Source organism: Trachypithecus francoisi, unplaced genomic scaffold (genome assembly GCF_009764315.1).
Source record: "Trachypithecus francoisi isolate TF-2019V2 unplaced genomic scaffold, Tfra_2.0 Lachesis_group1, whole genome shotgun sequence".
In the NCBI taxonomy this organism is placed as follows: domain Eukaryota; kingdom Metazoa; phylum Chordata; class Mammalia; order Primates; family Cercopithecidae; genus Trachypithecus; species Trachypithecus francoisi.
The window spans coordinates 106,317,570-106,341,197 of record NW_022681454.1 but is presented as its reverse complement, the minus strand read 5'-3'; the positions used below and the strand labels follow the sequence as shown (position 1 = coordinate 106,341,197).

Here is a 23,628-nt window from a genome sequence, read left to right as displayed (position 1 = left end):
GTGCTGGGATTTCAGGCGTGAGCCACCGCGCATGGCCTACCCCAATAATTTCTTTCAACAGCCATCCTCCATCCCCCAACCCTCTCCCCCAGCCTTGACCCCCTTGTCCCTAAATATCCAAGGGTTGCTTGAGCTACTGCTGACCTGGGACGTACTCCAACCTAGCAAACCCAGATGTCAGACCAGAGAGCTTGTCTACAGTCCCTCCAGGTGCCTCGTGTGCTGAGGAGGCTGGGGCCCTAGCACTTAGATTAGTGGGCAGTTATGATTAGGGATTTCACTGTCAGTCCAATTGAGTTTCAAGTCCCTCCAAACCCCACCCTGGTTGTTGACAAGCTGGACCTTACTGGACCCCAGTTCCCTCATCTGTAAAATGTGAAGTTTCTAAGTTGTGTAATTCTTGTGAAAATTAAATAAAACAATGTATGCAGAGCTCTTTACACAGTGCTTGGCGTGCAGAAAGTGCTTGCTACATTATATGTATGACAGCAAAGCTTGGGCTCATTGTCTTCTGATAGCAAGTTATTACAGACACTGCATGACCTTAGGAATGCTTAAAACATTCTTTTTAAAGGCACCATGACATATACCAGTTCATGTTTTTGAGATGCTGTATGTTTTTGGGATGCTGAGTTAAGATGAGTTAAGATGTTGAGATACTGTGGAAAAGGAGGGGGAAAGCTCCCTGTTTGAGCTCATCTATATTCCCTGTTGGAAAGGCGGAAGGCAATAGTGGAGGTTATTGTCAGTGTCAGACTTTTCTTCTCTTGAGGTGTTAAATGCCTTAAATATATGAGAATACATAAACCCTTTCTACATTTTACATTTTCACTGTTGGGCTTACTTTTGAGAGCATGGACTTTGGAGTGAGATCAGTTGAGCGGGTTCCAAATCCTGGCTTCACCACTTGGGCCCAGAACTTAACTTCCCCTAGATTTAGGTTCCTCAGGTGTAAAAATGGGAATAAACAGGCTTTATCCTCATAGGGTTGATGTGAGGATTTAATGATCCTCTATACAGCTGAATAACACAGCCACTGACACATAATAAGCACTCATAAAATAATTGCTTACTATTAACTTGTTAAAATCGTCATGATGTTCAAAGCTCACTTGACTTTAAGTACATTATTATTTTTAAAGACTTTTAATTAAGAGAAAAAAGTGAATGGCTACATATTGCACATTATTTTGTTTTTTTTTTATTTTAGGAAAGTTTAGTGTTGCCTTGAAGTATGGAAATACAGATTCAGAGGGAATAGTTGAAGTAAAACTTGTAGACCAAGATAAGGCAATGTTCATATGCAAAAGCAGCTGGAGCATGAGGGAAGCCAACGTGGCCTGCCTTGACCTTGGATTTCAACAGTGAGTGCTTGTATCAGTGGATTTTCTCATGGTTGATTTAATTGTTCTGTTTGCTTTTTGATTACCTAATCTTTCTGTGTATTAATTTCCACATATGTAACCTAAGAAAATTAACTACGTGCATCATAGCATTGCTATGAGGATGATATGCATTCATGTTTACCCAACACTTGGAGCCCTGCTGACCACAAAGCATGGATAATAAGTCTGTTGAAGTATCTGGACATGAATCCTTTAGTGATTCTGAGAGTCACAAACACATTCATTTCTGTCTGTCTCCTACTCGTCTACAATTATGTACATTTTTTCACACTTAGTATCGCTTATATATTGGGTGTGAGTATAGTTTTTAGTTATATAGTTTATAGTATAAACTATAGCATCGTTATACTATACTATATATGTATTATACTATATACTGTAAACTATACAGTGAGTACAAACTATACAGTTACAGTATAAACTATATATTAGGATAAACTATAGTTTATAGTTTATAGTATAGTTTATAAACTATATAGTTTATATACTATAAGTATAGTTATAGTTTATATACTTATAGTTTATATACTATGTAGTTTATACTATATATGTAGTTTTTATATACTGTATAGTTTATATACATATAGTTTATACTATATGTATAGTATATAAACTCTTGTTTTTAGGCTTGTTATTTACCCTGCTTTTTGTGTGCTTTTGTCTTTTTCATTTTATAATTTTTACTAAATTAAAGATTTTTTAAAATCTTTCCTCTTTTCCACCTCTAGTTGGTTTGATTACAACTTTACAGTATAGTTTATATATAACTAGTATAGTTTATAGTTTATATAGTTATAGTTTATAGCATAGTTTATATATGCCTTTTCTCTTTTTTCCTTGATAAACCCTGTAGAGGTTTTCGTATTTGTAAAATGGTCTTTTGTTTCTTTATTTTCTACTTCATCAATCCTTGCTGTTATCTTTGACTTTCCCTTCTTTTCCCTATTGCATTTTTTCTGATTCCTTGAGTTGAATACCTGACTCAAGTATTTTCAATTTGTCTTACTTTCCTAATGTAAACATTTCCCTCTAGGTAATGTTTCGTCTACATGCTATCAGCCTTCATAAGTGGTATTTTATTTATTGTTTGGTTCAAAATATCTTCTAACTTTCAATATAATTTCTTCTTTGCCCCATATGTAATTTAGAAGTTTTCTTTATTATAATATTAGTTTTAATTAATATGTTAGTTTGCTTTTGGTTAACTTTGTGTTATTGATTTTCTTATTCTGTGTGGTTAGAGAACATCCCTGTAAGATAACAATTTTTTCAAATATTTGTTGAGACTTGCTTTGTGGCTGAATATTTTTCAAATGCTCCACGTGCAGGGTTCTAGATAATAGATATGTTACTCGTTATTAATAGAATTAGCAAAGTTGTTAGCTGCTCTGTTTAGATTTTTTTCTATTTCTTTACTTTCAATCTTCCTGTATCTTTCAATTTTAAGCATGTTCCTTATAAACAGCACATATCTAGATTTGTTTTAATTCAATGTTTACAATCACTGTTAACTGAAGAGTTTAGTCCATTTACATTATAATTACTTATATTGTTGAATTTATTTTTTCTCTTGTTTTTAGGCTTATTATTTACCCTGCTTTTTGTGTGCTTTTGTCTTTTTCATTTTATAATTTTTACTAAATTAAAGATTTTAAAAAATCTTTCCTCTTTTCCACCTCTAGTTGGTTTGATTATTATGCATTATATTTCTATTTCGTTAGTTTCATTTGAATTTATACCATAAATCATTGATTTAGGAAGTCCTCACCATCTTCAGTAATAATAGAAAAAAAATGTAATTAACCCATCAAGTTTCTAATATTTAGTTCCACCTTATTTTTCTATATCCCAGAAGTTAATCACTATGATGATATAATAAGCCATTATCACTACTGTTAAGACAATGCTTACTCAGATTTACTTCATGTTTCCCAAATTCTTGGTTTGTTCCTTCTTTCTGGATTCAGTTTTCTTCTTCTTAAACCACATCTGCTAGTAGTTCACTAGTGAGAGTCTCTTATATTGTTAAATTAAGCCATAGGCTATTTCTGAGTTTCATCAGTTTGTTACCTACAACTTTATGGTTCAACCTACTGGTAGATTCTCTCAGTATTTGATTTCTCATTATTTTGCTCTTATATTTTGCATAAGCTCATGAACAGACATCTCTAATTTTAACCAGTGCAGATTTCCCTTACTTCCTTAAGAACGCATTGAGGAAAACGATGGCATTTTATATAGTATTTTTTTATTATACTTTAAGTTCTAGGGTACATGTGCACAACGTGCAGGTTTGTTACATATATATACATGTGCCATGTTGGTTTGCTGCACCCATTAACTCATCATTTACATTAGGTATATCTCCTAATGCTATCCCTCCTCCCAACCCCCTCCCCACAATAGGACCTGGTGTGTGATGCTCCCCTTCCTCTGTCCAAGTGATCTCATTGTTCAATTCCCACCTATGAGTGAGAACATGTGGTATTTGGTTTTCTGTTCTTGTGATAGTTTGCTGGAAATGAGGGTTTGCAGCTGCATCCCTGTGCCTACAAAGGACACGAACTCATCCTTTTTTATGGCTGCGTAGTATTCCATGGTGTATATGTGCCACATTTTCTTAATCCAGTCTGTCACTGATGGACATTTGGGTTGATTCCAAGTCTTTGCTATTGTGACTAGTGCCACAATAAACATATGTGTGCATGTGTCTTTACAGCAGCATGACTTATAATCCTTTGGGTATATCCCCAGTAATGGGATGGCTGGGTCAAATGATATTTCTAGTTCTAGATCCTTGAGGAATCGCCACACTGTTTTCCACAATGGTTGAACTAGTTTACAGTCCCACCAACAGTGTAAAAGTGTTCCTATTTCTCCACCTCCTCTCCAGCACCTGTTGTTTCCTGATTTTTTTAATGATTGCCATTCTAACTGGTGTGAGATGGTATCTCATTGTGGTTTTGATTTGCATTTCTCTGATGGCGAGTGATGATGAGCATTTTTTCACGTGTCTGTTGGCTGTATGAATGTCTTCTTTTGAGAAGTGTCTGTTCATATCCTTTGCACACTTTTTGATGGAGTTGTTTGATTTTTTCTTGTAAATTTGATTGAGTTCTTTATAGGTTCTGGATATTAGCCCTTTGTCAGATGAGTAGATTGCAAAAATTTTCTCCCATTTTGTAGGTTGCCTGTTCACTCTGATGGTAGTTTCTTTTGCTGTGCAGAAGCTCTTTAGTTTAATTAGATCCCATTTGTCGATTTTGGCTTTTGTTGCCATTGCTTTTGGTGTTTTAGATATGAAGTCCTTGCCCATGCCTATGTCCTGAATGGTATTTCATAGGTTTTCTTCTAGCGTTTTTATGGTTTTAGGTCTAACATTTAAGTCTCTAATCCATCTTGAATTAATTTTCATATAAAGAGTAAGGAAAGGATCCAATTTCAGCTTTCTACTTATAGCTAGCCAATTTTCCCAGCACCATTTATTAAATAGGGAATCCTTTCCCCATTTCTTGTTTTTGTCAGGTTTGTCAAAGATCAGATGGCTGTAGATGTGTGGTATTATTTCTGAGGGCTCTGTTCTGTTCCATTGGTCTATATCTCTGTTGTGGTACCAGTACCATGCTGTTTTGGTTACTGTAGCCTTGTAGCATAGTTTGAAGTCAGGTAGTGTGATGCCTCCAGCTTTGTTCTTTTGGCTTAGGATTGCCTTGGCAATACGGGGTCTTTTTTGGCTCCATATGAACTTTAAAGCAGCTTTTTCCAATTCTGTGAAGAAAGTCATTGGTAGCTTAATGGGGATGGCATTGAATCTATAAATAACCTTGGGCAGTATGGCCATTTTCACGATATTGATTCTTCCTATCCATGAGCATGGTATGTTCTTCCATATGTTTGTGTCCTCTTTTATTTCACTGAGCAGTGGTTTGTAGTTCTCCTTGAAGAGGTCCTTTACATCCCTTGTAAGTTGGATTCCTAGGTATTTTATTCTCTTTGAAGCTATTGTGAGTGGGAGTTCATTCATGATTTGGCTCTCTGTTTGTCTGTTACTGATGTATAAGAATGCTTGTGATTTTTCCACATTGATTTTGTATCCTGAAACTTGCTGAAGTTGCTTATCAGCTTAAGGAGATTTGGGGCTGAAACAATGGGGTTTTCTGAGTATACAATCATGTCATCTGCAAACAGGGACAATTTGACTTATTCTTTTCCTAACTGAATACCCTTGATTTCTTTCTCTTGCCTGATTGCCCTAGCCAGAACTTCCATCACTATGTTGAATAGGAGTGGTGAGAGAGGGCATCCCTGTCTTGTGCCAGTTTTCAAAGGGAATGCTTCCAGTTTTTGCCCATTCAGTATGATACTGGCTGTGGGTTTCTCATAAATAGCTCTTACTATTTTGAGATACATTCCATCAATACCGAATTTATTGAGAGTTTTTAATATGAAGGGCTGTTGAATTTTGTCAAAGACCTTTTCTGCATCTATTGAGATAATCATGTGGTTTTTGTCTTTGGTTCTGTTTATATGCTGGATTATGTTTATTGATTTGCATATGTTGAACCAGCCTTGCATCCCAGGGATGAAGCCCACTTGATCATGGTGGATAAGCTTTTGGATGTGCTGCTGGATTTGGTTTGCCAGTATTTTTTGAGGATTTTTGCATCAATGTTCACAGGGATATTGGTCTAAAATTCTTTTTTTGTTGTATCTCTGTCAGGATTTGGTATCAGGATGATGTTGGCCTCATAAAATGAGTTAGGGAGGATTCCCTCTTTTTCTATTGATTGGAATAGTTTCAGAAGGAATGGTACCAGCTCCTCCTTGTACCTCTGGTAGAATTCAGCTGTGAATCCATCTGGTCCTGGACTTTTTTCTGTGGGTAGGCTATTAATTGTTGCCTCAATTTCAGAGCCTGCTATTGGTCTATTCAGGGATTCAACTTCTTCCTGGTTTAGTCTTGGGAGAGTGTAAGTGTCCAGGAAATTATCCATTTCTTCTAGGTTTTCTAGTTTATTTGTGTAGAGGTGTTTATAGTATTCTCTGATGGTAGTTTGTATTTCTGTGGGGTCGGTGGTGATATCCTCTTTATAATTTTTTATTGTGTCTATTTGATTCTTCTCTCTTTTCTTCTTTATTAGTCTTGCTAGCGGTCTATCAATTTTGTTGATCTTTTCAAGAAACCAACTCCTGGATTCATTGCTTTTTTGGAGGGTTTTTTGTGTCTCTATCTCCTTCAGTTCTGCTCTGATCTTAGTTATTTCTTGTCTTCTGCTAGCTTTTGAATGTGCTTGCTCTTGCTTCCCTAGTTCTTTTAATTGTGATGTTAGGGTGTCATTTTTAGATCTTTCCTGGTTTCTCTTGTGGGCATTTAGTGCTATAAATTTCCCTCTACACACTGCTTTAAATGTGTCCCAGAGATTCTGGTATGTTGTATCTTTGTTCTCATTGGTTTCAAAGAACATCTTTATTTCTGCCTTCATTTTGTTATGTACCCAGTAGTCATTCAGGAGCAGGTTGTTCAGTTTCCATGTAGTTGAGCGGTTTTGATTGAGTTTCTTAGTCCTGAGTTCTAGTTTGATTGCACTGTGGTCTGAGAGACAGTTTGTTATAATTTCTATTCTTTGACATTTGCTGAGGAGTGCTTTACTTCCAACAGTGTGGTCAATTTTGGAATAAGTGCGATGTGGTGCTGAGAAGAATGTATATTCTGTTGATTTGGGGTGGAGAGTTCTGTAGATGTCTATTAGGTCTGCTTGGTGCCGAGTTGTGTTCAATTCCTGGATATCCTTGTTAACTTTCTGTCTTGTTGATCTGTCTAATGTTGACAGTGGAGTGTTAAAGTCTCCCATTATTATTGTATGGGAGTTCTAAGTCTCTTTGTAAGTCTCTAAGGACTTGCTTTATGAATCTGGGTGCTCCTGTATTGGGTGCATATATATTTGGGATAGTTAGCTCTTCCTGATGAATTGATCCCTTTACCATTATGTAATGGCCTTCTTTGTCTCTTTTGATCTTTGATGGTTTAAAGTCTGTTTTATCAGAGACTAGGATTGCAACCCCTGCTTTTTTTTGTTTTCCATTTGCTTAGTAGATCTTCCTCCATCCCTTTATTTTGAGCCTATGTGTGTCTCTGCATGTGAGATGGGTCTCCTGAATACAGCAAACTGATGGGTCTTGACTCTTTATCCAATTTGCCAATCTGTGTCTTTTGATTGGACCATTTAGTCCATTTACATTTAAGGTTAATATTGTTATGTGTGAATTTGATCCTGTCATTATGATATTAGCTGGTTATTTTGCTCGCTAGTTGATGCAGTTTTTTCCTAGCATTGATGGACTTTACATTTTGACATGTTTTTGCAATGGCTAGTACCTGTTGTTCCTTTCCATGTTTAGGGCTTCCTTCAGGATCTCTTATAGGGCAGGCCTAGTGGTGACAAAGTCTCTAAGCAGTTGCTTATCTGTAAAGGATTTTATTTCTCCTTCACTTATGAAACTTAGTTTGGCTGGATATGAAATTCTGGGTTTAAAATTCTTTTCTTTAAGAATGTTGAATATTGGCCTCCACTCTCTTCTGGCTTAGAGAGTGTCTGCCGAGAGATCTGCTGTTAGTCTGATGGGCTTCCCTTTGTGTGTAACCCGACCTTTCTCTCTGGCTGCCCTTAACATTTTTTCCTTCATTTCAACTTTGGTGAATCTGACAATTATGTGTCTTGGAGTTGCTCTTCTCGAGGAGTATCTTTGTGGCGTTATCTGTATTTCCTGAATTTGAATGTTGGCCTGCCTTACTAGGTTGGGGAAATTCTCCTGGATGATATCCTGCAGAGTGTTTTCCAACTTGGTTCCATTTTCCCCCTCACTTTCAGGCACACCAATCAGACATAGATTTGGTCTTTTCACATAATCCCATACTACTTGGATGCTTTGTTCATTTCTTTTTCCTCCACACTTCTCTTCTCACTTCATTTCATTCATTTGATCTTCAATCACTGATACTCTTTCTTCCAGTTGATCGAGTCGGTTACTGAAACTTGTGCATTTGTCACGTATTTCTCATGTTATGGTTTTCATCTCTATCAGTTCTTTTAAGGTCTTCTCTGCAATGATTATTCTAGTTATCCATTCATCCATTCTTTTTTCAAGGTTTTTAGTTTCTTTGCGCTTGTTACGTAATTCCTCCTTTAGCTCTGAGAAGTTTGATTGACTGAAGCCTTCTTCTCTCAGCTTGTCAAAGTCATTCTCCGTCCAGCTTTGTTCCGTTGTGGTGATGAGCTCCATTCCTTTGGAGCAGGAGATGTGCTCTGATTTTTTGAATTTCCAGCTTTTCTGCACTGCTTTTTCCCCATCTTTGTGGTTTTATCTGCCTTTGGTCTTTGATGATGGTGACGTACTGATGGGGTTTAGGTGTGGGTGTCCTTTCTGTTTGTTAGTTTTCTTTCTAAAGTCAGGACCCTCAGCTGTAGGTCTGTTGGAGTTTTCTTGAGGTCTACTCCAGACCCTGTTTGCCTGGGTATCAGCAGCAGAGGCTGCAGAAGATAGAATATTGCTGAACAGCGAGTGTTGCTGTCTGATTCTCACTCTGGAAGCTTTGTCTCAGTGGTGTACCCTGCCGTGTGAGGTGTGAGATGTCAGTCTGCACCTAGTGGGGGATGTCTCCCAGTTAGGCTACTCAGGGACCCACTTGAGCAGGCAGTCTGTTTGTTCTCAGATCTCAACCTCCGTGCTGGGAGAGCCAGTGCTCTCTTCAAAGCTATCAGACAGGGGCATTTACCTCTGCCAAGGTTTCTGCTGCTTTTTGTTTAGCTATGCCCTGTCCCCAGAGGAGGAGTCTACAGAGGCAGGCCGGCCTCCTTGAGCTGAGGTGGGCTCCGCCCAGTTTGAGATTCTCGGTGGCTTTGTTTACCCACTTAAGCCTCAGCAATGTCGGGCACCCCACCCCCAGCCTCACTGCCACCTTGCAGTTAGATCTCAGACTGCTGTGCTAGCAATGTGGGAGGCTTCATGGGCATGGGACCTTCTGGGTCAGGTGTGGGATATAATCTCCTGGTGTGCCATTTGCTAAGACCCTTGGTAAAGTGCAGTATTAGGGTGGGAGTTACCCGATTTTCCAGTTGTTGTCTGTCTCAGTTTCCCTTGGCTAGGAAAAGGGATTCCCTTCCCCCTTGCACTTCCCAGATGAGGCGATGCCTTGCCCTGCTTCAGCTCTCACTGGTCGGGCTGCACCAGCTGACCAGCACTGATTGTCTGGCACTCCCCAGTGAGATGAACCCGGTACCTCAGTTGAAAATGCATAAATCACTCGTCTTCTCTGTCACTCATGCTGGGAACTGGAGGCTGGAGCTGCTCCTATTCTGCCATCTTGGGCATCCCTCTTATATAGTATTTTGAGATATTTTTAGGTTGGTACGTTTTTCAGATTATTAACCTATTAGTTTGCCTCAAATAGCTCTTGTTTGTTCTCATGGCACAGCCTCATGGTCTGAAATAATTACACATCCTGGCTTCACCTTGTTTTACTTTTGCCTTTTATCCTAGTTAGTCTAATATTTATATTGTCATTACTGTTATATTTTTGTTTCCATGTACCTGATGCATCTTCGCTCAATTTTTTATTTTTAACCTATTTTCCCCATTTACTTCTAGAGAGAAGCAAGGAACTATTGAATGTCCTAGAAGAATAGTTCACTGTAAATCATCATCTCTAGGATGATACGTCACTGAGGCAGTCTCTTCTCTCAAATTCTGAACAAATTGAGAAGTCCAAGCAATGGCACACAGATGCCAAAATAGCACCTTAAAACTGTCAAGGCTGAAGTGAAGATGTAGCTTACTGTAAAAGCAAAATTGACCTATGGGAATTAAACTAACCTAACCTCCCAAGTCTTAGGCAATAATTGAACCAACCAGCTAAAGTTTACAGCATGGGGCAGGCAGAGAGATTACCAAAAGGAAAAGATGGAAAATCTTTTTTTTTTTTGAGACAGAGTCTCGCTCTGTTGCCCAGGCTGGAGTGCAGTGGCGTGATCTCAGCTCTCTGCAACCTCTGCCTCCTGGGTTCCAGTGAGTCTCCTGCCTCAGCTTCCTGAGTAGCTGAGACTATGGGTGTGGGCCACCACACCCAGCTGATTTTTGTATTTTTGGTAGAGATGGGAGTTTCACCATGTTGACCAGGCTGGTCTCAAACTCTTGACCTAGGTAATCCACCCTCTTTGGCCTCCCAAAGTGCTGGGATTACAGGTGTAAGCCACCACCCCCAGCCAAGTTTTAGTTAATCTTTACAAAATCCAGTGAGGTACTTATATTCCCTTTTATAGATGAAGGTATTGAGGCTCAGAGTTTCAGTATCTTACCCAATCTGTAACTCCTATATAGAGAATGAGAAGACATTACTCTAGTTTCTTACCTGCTACAGTAGGGTTATACATGCCAAGTGCAGTTATTCTACCATAATGTTTTCTTTGTTCTATTTGCAGAGGTGCTGATAGTGAAAGAAGGTTTAAGTTGTCTGATCTCTCTATAAATTCCACTGAATGTCTACATGTACATTGCCGAGGATTAGAGACCAGCTTGGCTGAATGTACTTTTACTAAGAGAAGAACTATGGGTTACCAGGATTTAGCTGATGTGGTGTGTTACACACAGAAAGCAGGTTGGTGGAGTATTTGCCAGTTATTTTCCCTTCCTTGAAGGTTGTTTATTTTACACCAAGCCTATAGTAAATAAATGATTGATGCCTAGTTGCCAGTCACAGAGGCAATAATATAGATTATATCAAGTTTTGGGCTTTAGAGCCTAAATTGGTGCCTTTCCCCTATTGTACCATTTGCCATTCAAACATTGCCTCTCTACAGGTTCATAAATGGGAAGCAAAGTTACCTGACTCCCCTTGCTTCATTTGATCATCTGGATTAAAGTTACTATAGCAAGCACAAGTCAATCAAACATAAGAAGAAACCTCAGCATCTCCTTTAAAAGGGCCAGCATATATGAATTTATTTAAAACCTTTAAGTGACCACATTGGTGCCTCAGTTTTCAGGCAGTCATTGCCACTTTTCTCCTCCTTCATGACACTGGAATATTTTAGTCATATGTGTAGTTTTAAAGACCAAACCTATACCCATCCCTTTTCAGTGCTAAAAACAAGTACCATCAAAATGTAAACAAATGGCACTGCCCAAGCAAGTCTTGGGAGTAGGGGTGAGGATGCTTGTAGCAGCATGAAAGAAATGGGTGGAAACCAGTGTTTGTCAGTGTCAGCATGTACTCTTCATTCCTCCCCATCTCAGCAAATACAGACTTTCACAATAAATACTGACTTTCAGAGATAATAAAAGAGCCTCCATAAGCCAGCTTTGACATTTTCTGTATGAGTCATATATACTATGTTGATAACACTAATACATTTTATACATTTTTTTGAAGTTTAACTTTCTCTTAATGACTCAGTTATCCCAAAAATCTGATAAGGACGTCATGCCACCACTCCATAAATACATTTCACAAAGATAATTCCTGCTTTACAGATTCTCCAATGAATGACTCCTTTCAGTGTGTGAATGGGAAATACATTTCTCAGACAAAGGCCTGTGATGGTATCAATGATTGTGGAGACCAAAGTGATGAACTGTGTTGTAAAGGTAGACATAAATCTAGCCTCTAAATCCTCTACATTCGTTTTTCTGACTAAAAGAGGAAAAACAACTTTACTATTGAATTTCAGATTGTGCCTCATTCAATTTTAAGGAAGGAAAAAACCTCTCCTGCTTATGTTTGCACAGCATGCCATGGCAGAAGCTTCCATTGTAAATCGGATGTTTGCATTCCAAGCCAGTATCGATGCAACGGTGAGGTGGACTGCATTACAGGGGAAGATGAAGTTGGCTGTGAAGGTAATTTAAAGTCTTGGAGTGACTTTTTGCATTATTGAATCCAGGGATTCTGAAACTTTTCTTATAGGTAAAGTATAATCTTAAAGGGACCATAGATGGGTGTAGCAGTAGGAACACTGAGTGGGCGTTTGCAGAACTATGGAATGTTCATCTCCCCATATTTTCATCCACTAAATATCTACTTGTTATTGCAGAACTTTCTATTAAAAGACGTTCTCACTGCACATACAAAAAATAGACCATTGGAACCAACCCCTAAGTACCCATTTTCCACCTACAAGTTATTGATAGTTTGCCCATCTTGTTTATCTCTCTTCCAATTTATTTGTTTGTATGTATGTTTGTTGGAGTATTTTATTTTATTTTATTATTTTATTTATTATTACTTTTTTTGAGGTGGAGTCTTGCTCTGTTGCCCAGGCTGGAGTGCTGTGGCACAATCTTGCCTCACTGCAACCTCAACCTGCCGGGTTCAAGCGATTTTCCTGCCTCAGCCTCCCAAGTAGCTGGGATTACAGGCACCTGCCACCACGCCTGGCTAATTTTTGTATTTTAGTAGAGCAGGGTTTCACCATGTTGGCCAGGCTGGTCTCAAACTCCTGACCTCAGATGATCTGCCTGCCTCAGCCTCCCAAAGTGCTGGGGTTACAGGCGTGAGCGACCGCACTTGGCCTGTTGGAGTATTTTAAAGTAAATTTTAGATATCATATCACATCATTTATATGCATCTCCAATGATAAAAGCACTATATATATATATATAATATATATATATATATATATAACAATTCTCTCAGTATATCTAAAAATCTATTTTAGATATAATAATTCACTATATTAATAATTCACTAACATCATTTAGTAACAGCCATGTTCAAATTTTCTCAACTATCTCAAAAATGTCTCTTTTGAATGAATATATTCAAATCACGATCTAAAAGAATCTCAATGTTCTGTTTGGTTATTACATTTTTAAAGTCTTCTTTATTCATCAAGAGTTATCTTCCTCACCTCCCTACCCCAATTTCGTTCATACTGTTAAATTTTTTTTTTTAAGAGAAACTGAGTCATTTGCCTATAAGATACTTCTTATTCTGGATTTAAAGAGACTTGATTATAACCAAGGTTTTGAGCTTCAAGTCAATGACAAACATTTTTTTTAAGAGCAAGGTTTAATATCTTAGGCAAGAATTCTTTTTATTTTCTTTTTTTAAGACAGAGTCTTGCTCTATTGCCTAGGCTGGAGTGCAGTGGCACAATGCAGGCTCACTGCAACCTCTGCCTCCTGGGTTCAAGGGATTCTCCTGCCTCAGCCTCCTGAGTAGCTGGGATTATAGGCGTGTGCCATCACGCTTGGCTAATTTTTCTGTTTTTAGCAGAGACAGGGTTTCACCATATTGGCCAGGCTGGTCTCGAACTCTGGGCCTCAAATGATCTGCCTGCCTTGGCCTCCCAAAGTGCTGGCATTACAGGCGTGAGCCACTGTGCCCGGGCTTAGGCAAGATTTCTTGATGAGTCTTGCATGTATTTCCTATTACACATAGTGTCTTCGTGTCTGGTTGTCCCTCCTCTGGTGATGCTAAGATGATTATTTGATCAGCTTGGTGTGTCCATTTCAAAGCGCCCCACAATATTTTGTCTACTGGTTTTAGCAGCCTTTTAAATTGTTGCCTACATCCATTTTGTCAGTAGGGGCTGTAAAATGGCAATTTTTAATTTTATCATGCCTTCTGCACTTATTAACTAGAAATCTATAGAGAGGCAGAATAATGCTTAATTCTTTCTTTTTACTTACCAAGTTTCAAAGCAATGAGTTGGTGTTCTGGAAATGTTATCTCCAATGGTGAAAAATATTCTTATGTGCCTATTCTAGGCTATACAGACTGACTCTTTGCTTCCATCAGTGCTTTCTGGAGGAAAAATCTCTTTATTATATTTATTCATTTACTTGATGAATATTTATTCAGTTGCTACTATGTGTGCCAGTCCCTGCCCCAGGTGCTGGGGTTCCATTAGTGAATAACATTTCAAAAATCCCTGCCCTGGCCAGGCTCAGTGGCTCACACCTGTAATCCCAACACTTTGGAAGGCATGTTGCTGGGATTACAGGCATGAGCCACTGCACCTGACCTCCTTTTATCTTTTTAAAATCTATTTCAAAAACACATTTGGCCAACTATCATTGTTACTTCAGTTTACTCTTATTTAGGGATGAGCTCTGCCTTTGCATTTTAGTAATGCTTCTAACTATTAAGTTGTACTGATCTGAAATTTAATAATTTGTGCATATTTTATTCAAATCAAAACGATCGCTTTGCTATAGTGAGTTTTTTGTTTTGTTTTTAGCAGCTAGACATCCTACAATTCAAGGTAAATCTGTTCTTACAGAAAAATTCTATTACTGAAGAAAACAGAATTAAGGTGCAATGGTTTTCGTGACATGTATAGTATATTGATATAGTGTGCATTTTTTCCCAGTTAAAAATTATCCTTTGATAAATTTTTTGTTTTTGTTTTTGTTTTCTTCAGGCTTTGCATCTGTGGCTCAAGGTAAAATTTTTATTACAATTTGGGGATATTAAAAAATTGAAACAAAACTCAGGTTCTATGGTCTTCTTATATTTTAATGTAACTGTTAATGGAGCATGATATGACCACATTTTAGCAATAACCCAGCCTGAACATTAGTTTAGGCATAGAGGCCTTTTCTCAGTGTGATAAACTCACTCTCACACACCCCATCCACAGCCTGCTGACCAAAACACCACCCAGAGTGGACTCTTCCCTGCCCATTTCACCTTTGCCGAATACCTTTCTCCTCTTCATTTTCCCTCAAAATCAAGGTAGTGCCTCAAGAAATTGCCACTGGAGAAAAGATAACATCTTTTCATGATAGGCATTTTCTTATTTACTTGTATCAGCCAGATGCCCCCAAATCCTCTAGCTCTTTGGGACCACCCTTTTTAAAAATATTCATGCAAATGGATGGGCGCAGTGGCTCACACGTGTAATCCCAGCACTTTGGGAGGCCAAGGCGGGCAGATCACAAGGTCAGGAGATCAAGACCATCCTGGCTAACACGGTGAAACCCCGTCTCTACTGAAAATACCAAAAAAAATTAGTCAGGCATGGTGGCGGGCGCCTGTAGTCCCACTTACTTGGGAGGCTGAGGCAGGAGAATGGCATAAACCCAGGAGGCAGAGCTTGCAGTGAGCCAAAACCACATCACTGCACTCTAGCCTGGGCGACAGAGTGAGACTCCATCTCAAAAAAAAAAAAAAAAAAGAACTAGAAAAATATTCATGTAAAATGACTTACATCCCCAGTTCATATAATGTCAAAGTTCATGATCCTCCTCAGGATTTCTTTCTTTCTTTCTTTCTTTTTTTTTTTTTTTTTGAGACGGAGTCTCAGTTCTGTAGTCCAGGCTGGAGTACAGTGGTGCGATCTCAGCTCACTGCAACCTCCACCTCCCAGGTTTAAGCAATTCTCTGCCTCAACTTCCCGAGTAGCTGAGATTACAGGCGTGTGCCACCACACCTGGCTAATTTTTGTATTTTCAATAGAGACAGGGTTTCACCATCTTGGCCAGGCTGGTCTTGAACTCCTGACCTCGGGATCCACCCGCCTCGGCCTCCCAAAGTGCTGGGATTACAGGCATGAGCCACCTCCTCAGGATTTCTTAGGATTTCTGGGGGCCTGGCTAGCTCAAGACCACCCTTTGCTCTAAATGCCTGTTATTTCACTGTATTCTCTCTCACTGGTCATTTTGCCCTCTAAAGCTGCTGTTCCTCCTCCTCCTCCTCCTCCTCTTCTTCCTCCTCCTCCTCCTCCTTCCTCTGCTTCTTGTTCCTTTTTTCTCTTCTTTTTCTCCTCCTTCTTCTTCTCTTCCCTCCTCCTCCTCTTTCTCCTTCTCCTCCTTCTCCTCCTCCTTCTCTATTCCTTTTTTCCCTCCCTCCCTCCCTCCTTTCCTTCCTACTCCCTCCCTAGTTTCAGATCTCAGGGGCAACGTGATGCGTTCATGATACTCCTCAGCTCCTTATACATGATCATCAGGGGTCAAGCAAAGTCCCTGTCTTGTTTGACTCATTTATGCCTCTTTATCACTATACCTTACTCCCATTCCTCTCCCCCAATAGGCAACCATTTTTAAGTGACTTAATATGTACGTCTTTTTGTTTGCATGCATTCTTATCCAATGTGTATTGTTATTTTGCAAGGATACATTTTTTATTCACATAGTATTGTGTTGTAGATCTGTATTTCCTTTTTTCTTTTCACAACTCATTACATTTTAAAGACCTGTCTGTGTTACTTTGTGTTCATCTAATTTGTTGCTTTTAACTGCTGTATAAAATACTCCACTGTGTTTATCTTGTACAATTTACTCTCCACTTTCTCAGTAATGGACTTTCAGCCCACAGTCATACTGTGATGAATATCCTCTCCTTAAGTATGTGTGGGAGGATTTCTTTGAGGCATCTAGCTGGGCAAGTGTCTTCTTTTGTGTTGCTATAACAGAATACCACAGACTGGTTAATTTATGAAGAAAATAAATCTATTTCTTACAGTTTTGGAGGTTGTGAGGTCCAAGGTCACAGGGCCTGCATCTGTCAAGGGCCTTCTTGCTCCATCATCCCATGGCAGGAGGTGGAAAGGCAAGAGAGCAAGGGAACAAGAGGAGTCCGAACTCACTTTTATATATAACAAGCCCACTCTCACTACAACTAACCCACTCCCGAGATAACGACGTTAATCTATACATGAGGGAAGAGCCCTCATGACCTAATCCCTTCTTATTAGGCCCCACTTCCCAACACTTGTGTTGGGGATTAAATTTCCAACACATGAATTTTGGGGGACACACTCAAACCATGGTAGTAAGTTGAGTCTTGGAGTATGCATATCCTTAATTTGACTACTAGTGCCTGTCTGTTCTTTGGCAGTGCTGTTATATACCAGTCCTTACTTCCACCAATAATGCCTGAGGGTTCTCTTCAACCCCACCAACATCAAGCATGTTTCTCCTGCTGTCAATTGATGGCATTGTTTATTAACTTGAATTTTTATATTAACAAATGATTCTGAGTTTCTCTTCATGTGTGTACTGACTTTTTAGTTTCATCTTCCTTTTCTTTTCTCTATCCTTTCACTGGTTCACATCCTTTGCTTAATTTTATATTTCTTTCATTGTAATCTTTCTTATTGATTTTGCAAGGGTTCCTTTTACAGTCTAGAAATTAATCCATTGTCAGTTTTAAACATTACAGATACCTTCTTCCATGCTGTCTCTCATCTGTTAACTCTATCCATGTGAGATTTGTTGAATAGAAATCCTTAATTTTTATATAATCACAGATGTACTAGCTGTTCTTCTAATACCTAGTACACCTCAGCTACACTTGACTTTACCATCTTCCTTTGTTGGGTATTGAACGTAAATATTTGAGTCGTCTCTGAATCACAAGGGTGCTTTTGTGAATGCATCTGAGCAAAGCCTCTCTCTGCCCTAGAAAACAACTTAGGTGTGTGGCATAATGAACACTCATATACCTGTCCCAAAGAGAACTTGGCAAACTCAGTGACAAGACACAGGAATGCAGCAAAGTGACGCTGCCATTCTGAGCTATGCTATCCCCAGCCATATCCTCATCCATGACAGAGCAACATGTTGGTGGGAATTCGCCTTCAGATACCCAGGTCAAGGAAATAATGATTCTGTCCACAGAAATGTTCTAGGATGGCAGAGCAAAGATGAAAACATCTGGTATAACTTCAAGAAAAAAATCTAAAAAAAAAAAAAAAAGATTTTTTTCTTTTCTTGTTTACTTCTGCATCCCAGATGCCTAATGCTAACCCATACCTGTGCAAACCGAGAGGAGCCTTTTTCCTGTGAGCTCAGGACTCCCTTGGTCAGTGCTGATGACTGCTCCCTTCCTTATGTAAACATCTTGGGTGGCTGGGTGTGGTAGCCCACGCCTGTAATCCCAGCACTTTGGGAGGCCAAGACGGGTGAATCACAAGGTCAGGAGTTCAAGACCAGCCAGACTAATATGGCGAAACCCGTTTCTACTAAAAATACAGAAATTAGCAGGGCGTGGTGATGCATGCCTGTAATCCCAGCTACTCGGGAGGCTGAGGCAGGAGAATCACTTGGACCCAGAAGCTGGAGGTTGCAGTGAACCGAGATCTTGCCACTGCACTCCAGTTTCGGCAACAGAGTGAGACTCTGTCTCAAAAATATATATATTTTATATAAATATCAAATATATAATATCTTATATATAAGATATAATTATATATTATAAAATATAAATAATATATATATTTAAAATATAAATATATATATTATTTAAAATATAAATAATATAAATAATATTTATATTATTATTTATATTTTATTATATTTATATTTTATTTATATTATTTTTATTATTATATTATTATATTTTATTATAATAATATTATAAATAATATTATTATTTATAATATTTATATTTTATTTATATTATATTATTATATTATTATTTACATTTTATTATAAATATATTATTTATATATAAAATATATAATTATTTGCCCATTTACATATAAAATATATAAATAATATATATTTATAATATAAATAAAATATAAATAATAAAATAATATATAATTATTTATAATTTATAATATATAAAATATAAATAATATATTCATTTATATATAATAAATATATCATATATTATATACACTATTTTATATATATCATATATATATAAATATATATTTATAATATAAATAAATATAAATAATAAAATAATATATAATTATTTATAATTTATAATATATAAAATATAAATAATATATATTCATTTATATATAATAAATATATCATATATTATATACACTATTTTATATATATTATATATATATAAAAAAATAACTTGGGGATGCACAGAGTTGAAAGAGAAGACTTCCCCTTCTGGGCTGTGCATTTTGCCCGTTCTAACTACAGGAAACTGTGACACCATGAGTCTCAACATTCACTAGTACCAACAAGTATCTCTAGCTTGTGCCAGCAAGAATTTCTATACAGTGCATCTTGAGCCTTTACAATTACCTAATTATAGAAAGGAAATAAGATGACATGCCTTGGGGATTTTATACAGTCCTTTATAAAAGGGAGGCCAAGTTTTAAGGCAGAAAATTATAATCAATGTTTAAATGATTTTAATGATTTAATTTTGACCATAATTAACAACTTTAAACATTGGATTCTTTTTTTTATCATAGAAGAAACAGAAATTTTGACTGCTGACATGGATGCAGGTAAGTTAACATTATACTTTTTTATTGGTGGCTCACTGGTTTAGGCTGTAATTTCAGTGTCATTTGCATGTGTATATAATTGATTCAAGCAACAATTAATTTTGGTATCAATTTAAATTTAAAAATATAACATTATTCTTCTCCTATCTCTATCACTTTTAAGAAAAGTAAGCTAAAATGATTCTCGAGAATTGCTTTTAAAACTGGATTAATTCAGCCCGGCGCGGTGGCTCAAGCCTGTAATCCCAGCACTTTGGGAGGCCGAGGCGGGCGGATCACGAGGTCAGGAGATCGAGACCATCCTGGCTAACACGGTGAAACCCCGTCTCTACTAAAAAATACAAAAACCTAGCCGGGCGATGTGGCGGACGCCTGTAGTCCCAGCTACTAGGGAGGCTAAGGCAGGAGAATGGCGTAAAACGCGGGAGGCAGAGCTTGCAGTGAACTGAGATCCAGCCACTGCACTCCAGCCTGGGCAGCAGAGCGAGACTCCGACTCAAAAAAATAAAAAAAACTGGATTAATTCATATGGCTAATTTTGAAGTGAAAACAATACTCCAATCCTACATAAGCCTTTTCTATTTGATATGAACTTTGTCAGGTCAGTTTTGTCAAAAAACAACCAGCTCTCAAAGCATGACTCATAACATAATTTTTTGAAACAGAAAAAATAATAGATGTTAATTGAATTAACCATTCTTTCACAATGTTTTAAATCATGGTAATAGGAGACCTTTGAAGATCTGTACCTTGGCCAGTTGTGCGCTAAAAGCCAAATTAAATTAAAGTATCAAGTTCCCGGGAAGATCGCAATTGATTAGAGATTTCTAGTCAGACATACTTACATTAAATCCTGACTCAGTTATGTATTAGGTATAAAAACTTAAGACTTGAGTAACTTAACCTCAAATACAAATTGGGAATAAAATAGCTCCCTGTTTCAGTGGGATTTTTAAATGAAGTTCATGTAGACTTCTTTCTAGATTGTCAGTAACCAAAATTAAGTAACAATCTTTAAAAATCAGGCAATGAGTAAAAGATTTAAGGCCAGGCACAGTGGCTCAGGCCTGTAATCCCAGCACTTTGGGAGGCCAGAGCAGGCGGATTACTTGAGGTCAGGAGTTCAAGGTCAGCCTGGCCAACATGGTGAAACCCCATCTCTACAAAAATATAAAAATTAGCCAGGCATGGTAGCAGGTGCCTGTAATCCCAGGTACTCAGGAGGCTGACGCAGGAGAATCACTTGAACCAGGGAGGCAGAGGTTGCAGTGAGCCAAGATTGTGCCACTGCACTCCAGCCTGGGCAACGGAGTGAGACTCCATCTCAAAAACAAACAAACAAAAAAAGATTTAGATCTCAAAGCTATGGATATTAGTCAAAAGGGATTTTCAGCAATGGCCCTTTATTTTTACTCAGGATAACATTCATTTTCAGATACTACCTAAGCTGGTTTCACAGTCCTCAGAGCATGAGATCCCTCTTCCTTCAAAGGTCTAAGCAAAAACTTACTATCACAATCTTCCCGCACCCCAGTTCTTAGGATGGGGGAGACCAAAAAAAAAACATCTTCTATCCATGTGTTTCACAGTGGGCAGGCTCACACAAATCTGCCCCCATAGTCTAAGGAAGCTGAGAGGCCAAAGAGACTAACATATCCGGTTCCTTACAAAGAAACATTTAATAGGGACTTACTAATGGAAGCCATGTCTGTGTCCTGGACAACAGTGAGACAAGATGGTGGATCTTTGTGCTAGTTCTCTCCAGACCTAGAGATTATATACTGTAGGGGAGGGGCGCATATGCTTCAGAGCTAATGGGTAGCAATTTGCCATAAGGGCAGGATTTACAGTAAGTGCATGCTCTTATACAGGGAATAATAGATAAACTGGAAATCTCAGCGGCCTTCCCAGAATTGGAGTTAATCAGAAGCTAACATGGCAGATTAGTATCCAAGATGGAGTTGCTTTAGCCTCCATACCACAACCACTTTTTCTTGGGGGCCTAACTTTTTTTGGTATGCCCAAAATTATTAACAGCAATGTTCATTTTCCTTTCTCATTTGGGGCTAAGAAGCAAGTTTACTAAAATTTTCATGACATGTTAAAATATAGAGAGGAAATAAAGGGACATCTATTACTTTCTTCAATCATCATAAATTCTTTGGAAAATTCATGTCATAAACTTTTCTCTACCATGTTTTCTCATGACAAATGTGCCAGACGTCTGCATGCTCCCAGGCAGAGGAAGAAAACATTGTCACATGTCAAGTGGCTAAAAACACTCCCCAGCCCGCTAACCCATTTGTTCTGGGATCACTGGCACATCACCTCTCAGGGTTAATAGGATGATTAAATGAGATAAACTATATACAAAGACTCAGTATGGGGCCTGGCATATAGAAAGTACTCAATATGACTATCACTATGTTAACATTGATATTAATAAAAGAGTTCCATATAAACAGCCTCTAGAAACTAAAAACTATGGCTGGGCGTGGTGGCTCACGCCTGTAATCCCAGCACTTTGGGAAGCCAAGGCAGGTGGATCACATGAGGTCAGTAGTTCGAGACCAGCCTTGCCAACATGGTGAAACCCCATCTCTACTAAAAATAGAAAAATTAGCTGGGCGTGGTGATGAGCACCTGTAATCCCAGCTACTTGGGAGGCTGAAGCAGGAGAATCCCTTGAACCCGGGAGGCGGAGGTTACAGCGAGCTGAGATCATGCCGCTGCACTCCAGCCTCGGCTAGAAGAGTGAGACTCCATGTAAGAAAGAGAGAGAGAGAGAGAGAGAGAGAGAGAGAGAAAGAGAGAGAAAGAAAAGGAAGGAAGGAAGGAAGGAAGGAGGGAGGGAGGAGGAAGGAAGGAAGGAAGGAAGGAAGGAAGGAAAAAGGAAGGAAGGAAGGAAGGAGGGAGGGAGGGAAGGGAGGAAAGGGGAGGGAGGGAGGAAGGAAGGAAGGGACGGAGGGAGGGAGGGAGAGAGGGAAGGAGGGAGGGAGGGAGGGAGGGAGAGAGGGAAGGAGGGAGGGAGGGAAAGAACACAAAAGACACAGTTTGCCATGTTGTTAGTTTATCCTGATGATTTCAGAATGTGATTCCCTTCTGAGCTGCCTCTGTCACAGTGCCTGGACATGTGGCATCCTTTATAAGCTAGAGACTGGTAAATGTTTAACCTCTTGGCCAGCCCCTTTCTGCCACTAGTCCATCTTTAGGCAGAACTTCAGAGAATCAAGCCAATTTTAATATCAAGCCAGAATTTTTAAATAAGATAAATAGTATGGTTTAGCATTCAAAATAATTTATTAATGATTCCAGCCTGTCTTGTACTGACTGTGACTCTGCTGTTTTTGTGGATAGATAATCAAGAAGTGTGTTAAAAAGGTTAATGGGTTCAAGATAATAATGATATAATCTCTTCCTTTCTTGAAGAAAGAAGACGGATAAAATCATTATTACCTAAATTATCTTGTGGAGTTAAAAACAGAATGCACATTCGAAGGAAACGAATTGTGGGAGGAAAGCCAGCACAACTGGTAAACTCGCATGAAAAGTCACAACACAACTGCCCAGAAACAGCCTAAATTGGTGGGGGGGAAGGGGCAGGAGGATGATGTAATTATAAGAGACTGGGAGTCTTGCCATGGGAATATCTTAGGGCTGTTTGTATCGCTATCTGTTAGAATGGCAGTGACCACACAAATGTCTTTTACAGGGAGACTTCCCATGGCAGGTGGGAATTAAGGATGCCAAAGGAATCACCTGTGGGGGAATTTATATTGGTGGCTGTTGGGTTCTGACTGCTGCACATTGTCTCAGGTAAAAGATGTCTTCAGTACATTTTAGATTTCCTGAAACAATGAAAGTGAATAATAGAGACTGTGGCAGATGATAAAGCATATCTGAAAAAGGTATTGACAAACTCCACTATATTAATTGCAAAGTATCCTCTGGTATAAACAATCGGAATTCCAGAGGCCAGTCCCATAGAATCTACTGTATCCTCCACAGACCAAAATTGC

At 38.5% G+C, this 23,628-nt stretch overlaps 1 protein-coding gene across 2 annotated transcripts in view; it reads left to right on the top strand.

Moving 5' to 3' along the window:
- CFI (complement factor I) overlaps window positions 1–23,628 on the top strand; it is a 71,986-nt gene that overhangs the window by 41,303 nt on the left and 7,055 nt on the right. For both annotated transcript variants that reach the window (XM_033214984.1, XM_033214983.1), the window contains exons 3-10: window positions 1,211–1,364; window positions 10,883–11,058; window positions 11,934–12,047; window positions 12,189–12,299; window positions 14,828–14,848; window positions 19,574–19,609; window positions 23,039–23,142; window positions 23,322–23,425. In XM_033214984.1, coding sequence (XP_033070875.1) covers window positions 1,294–1,364; window positions 10,883–11,058; window positions 11,934–12,047; window positions 12,189–12,299; window positions 14,828–14,848; window positions 19,574–19,609; window positions 23,039–23,142; window positions 23,322–23,425 — 737 coding nt within the window. In that variant the 5' untranslated portion in view covers window positions 1,211–1,293. The remainder of the gene's footprint in view (window positions 1–1,210; window positions 1,365–10,882; window positions 11,059–11,933; window positions 12,048–12,188; window positions 12,300–14,827; window positions 14,849–19,573; window positions 19,610–23,038; window positions 23,143–23,321; window positions 23,426–23,628) is intronic.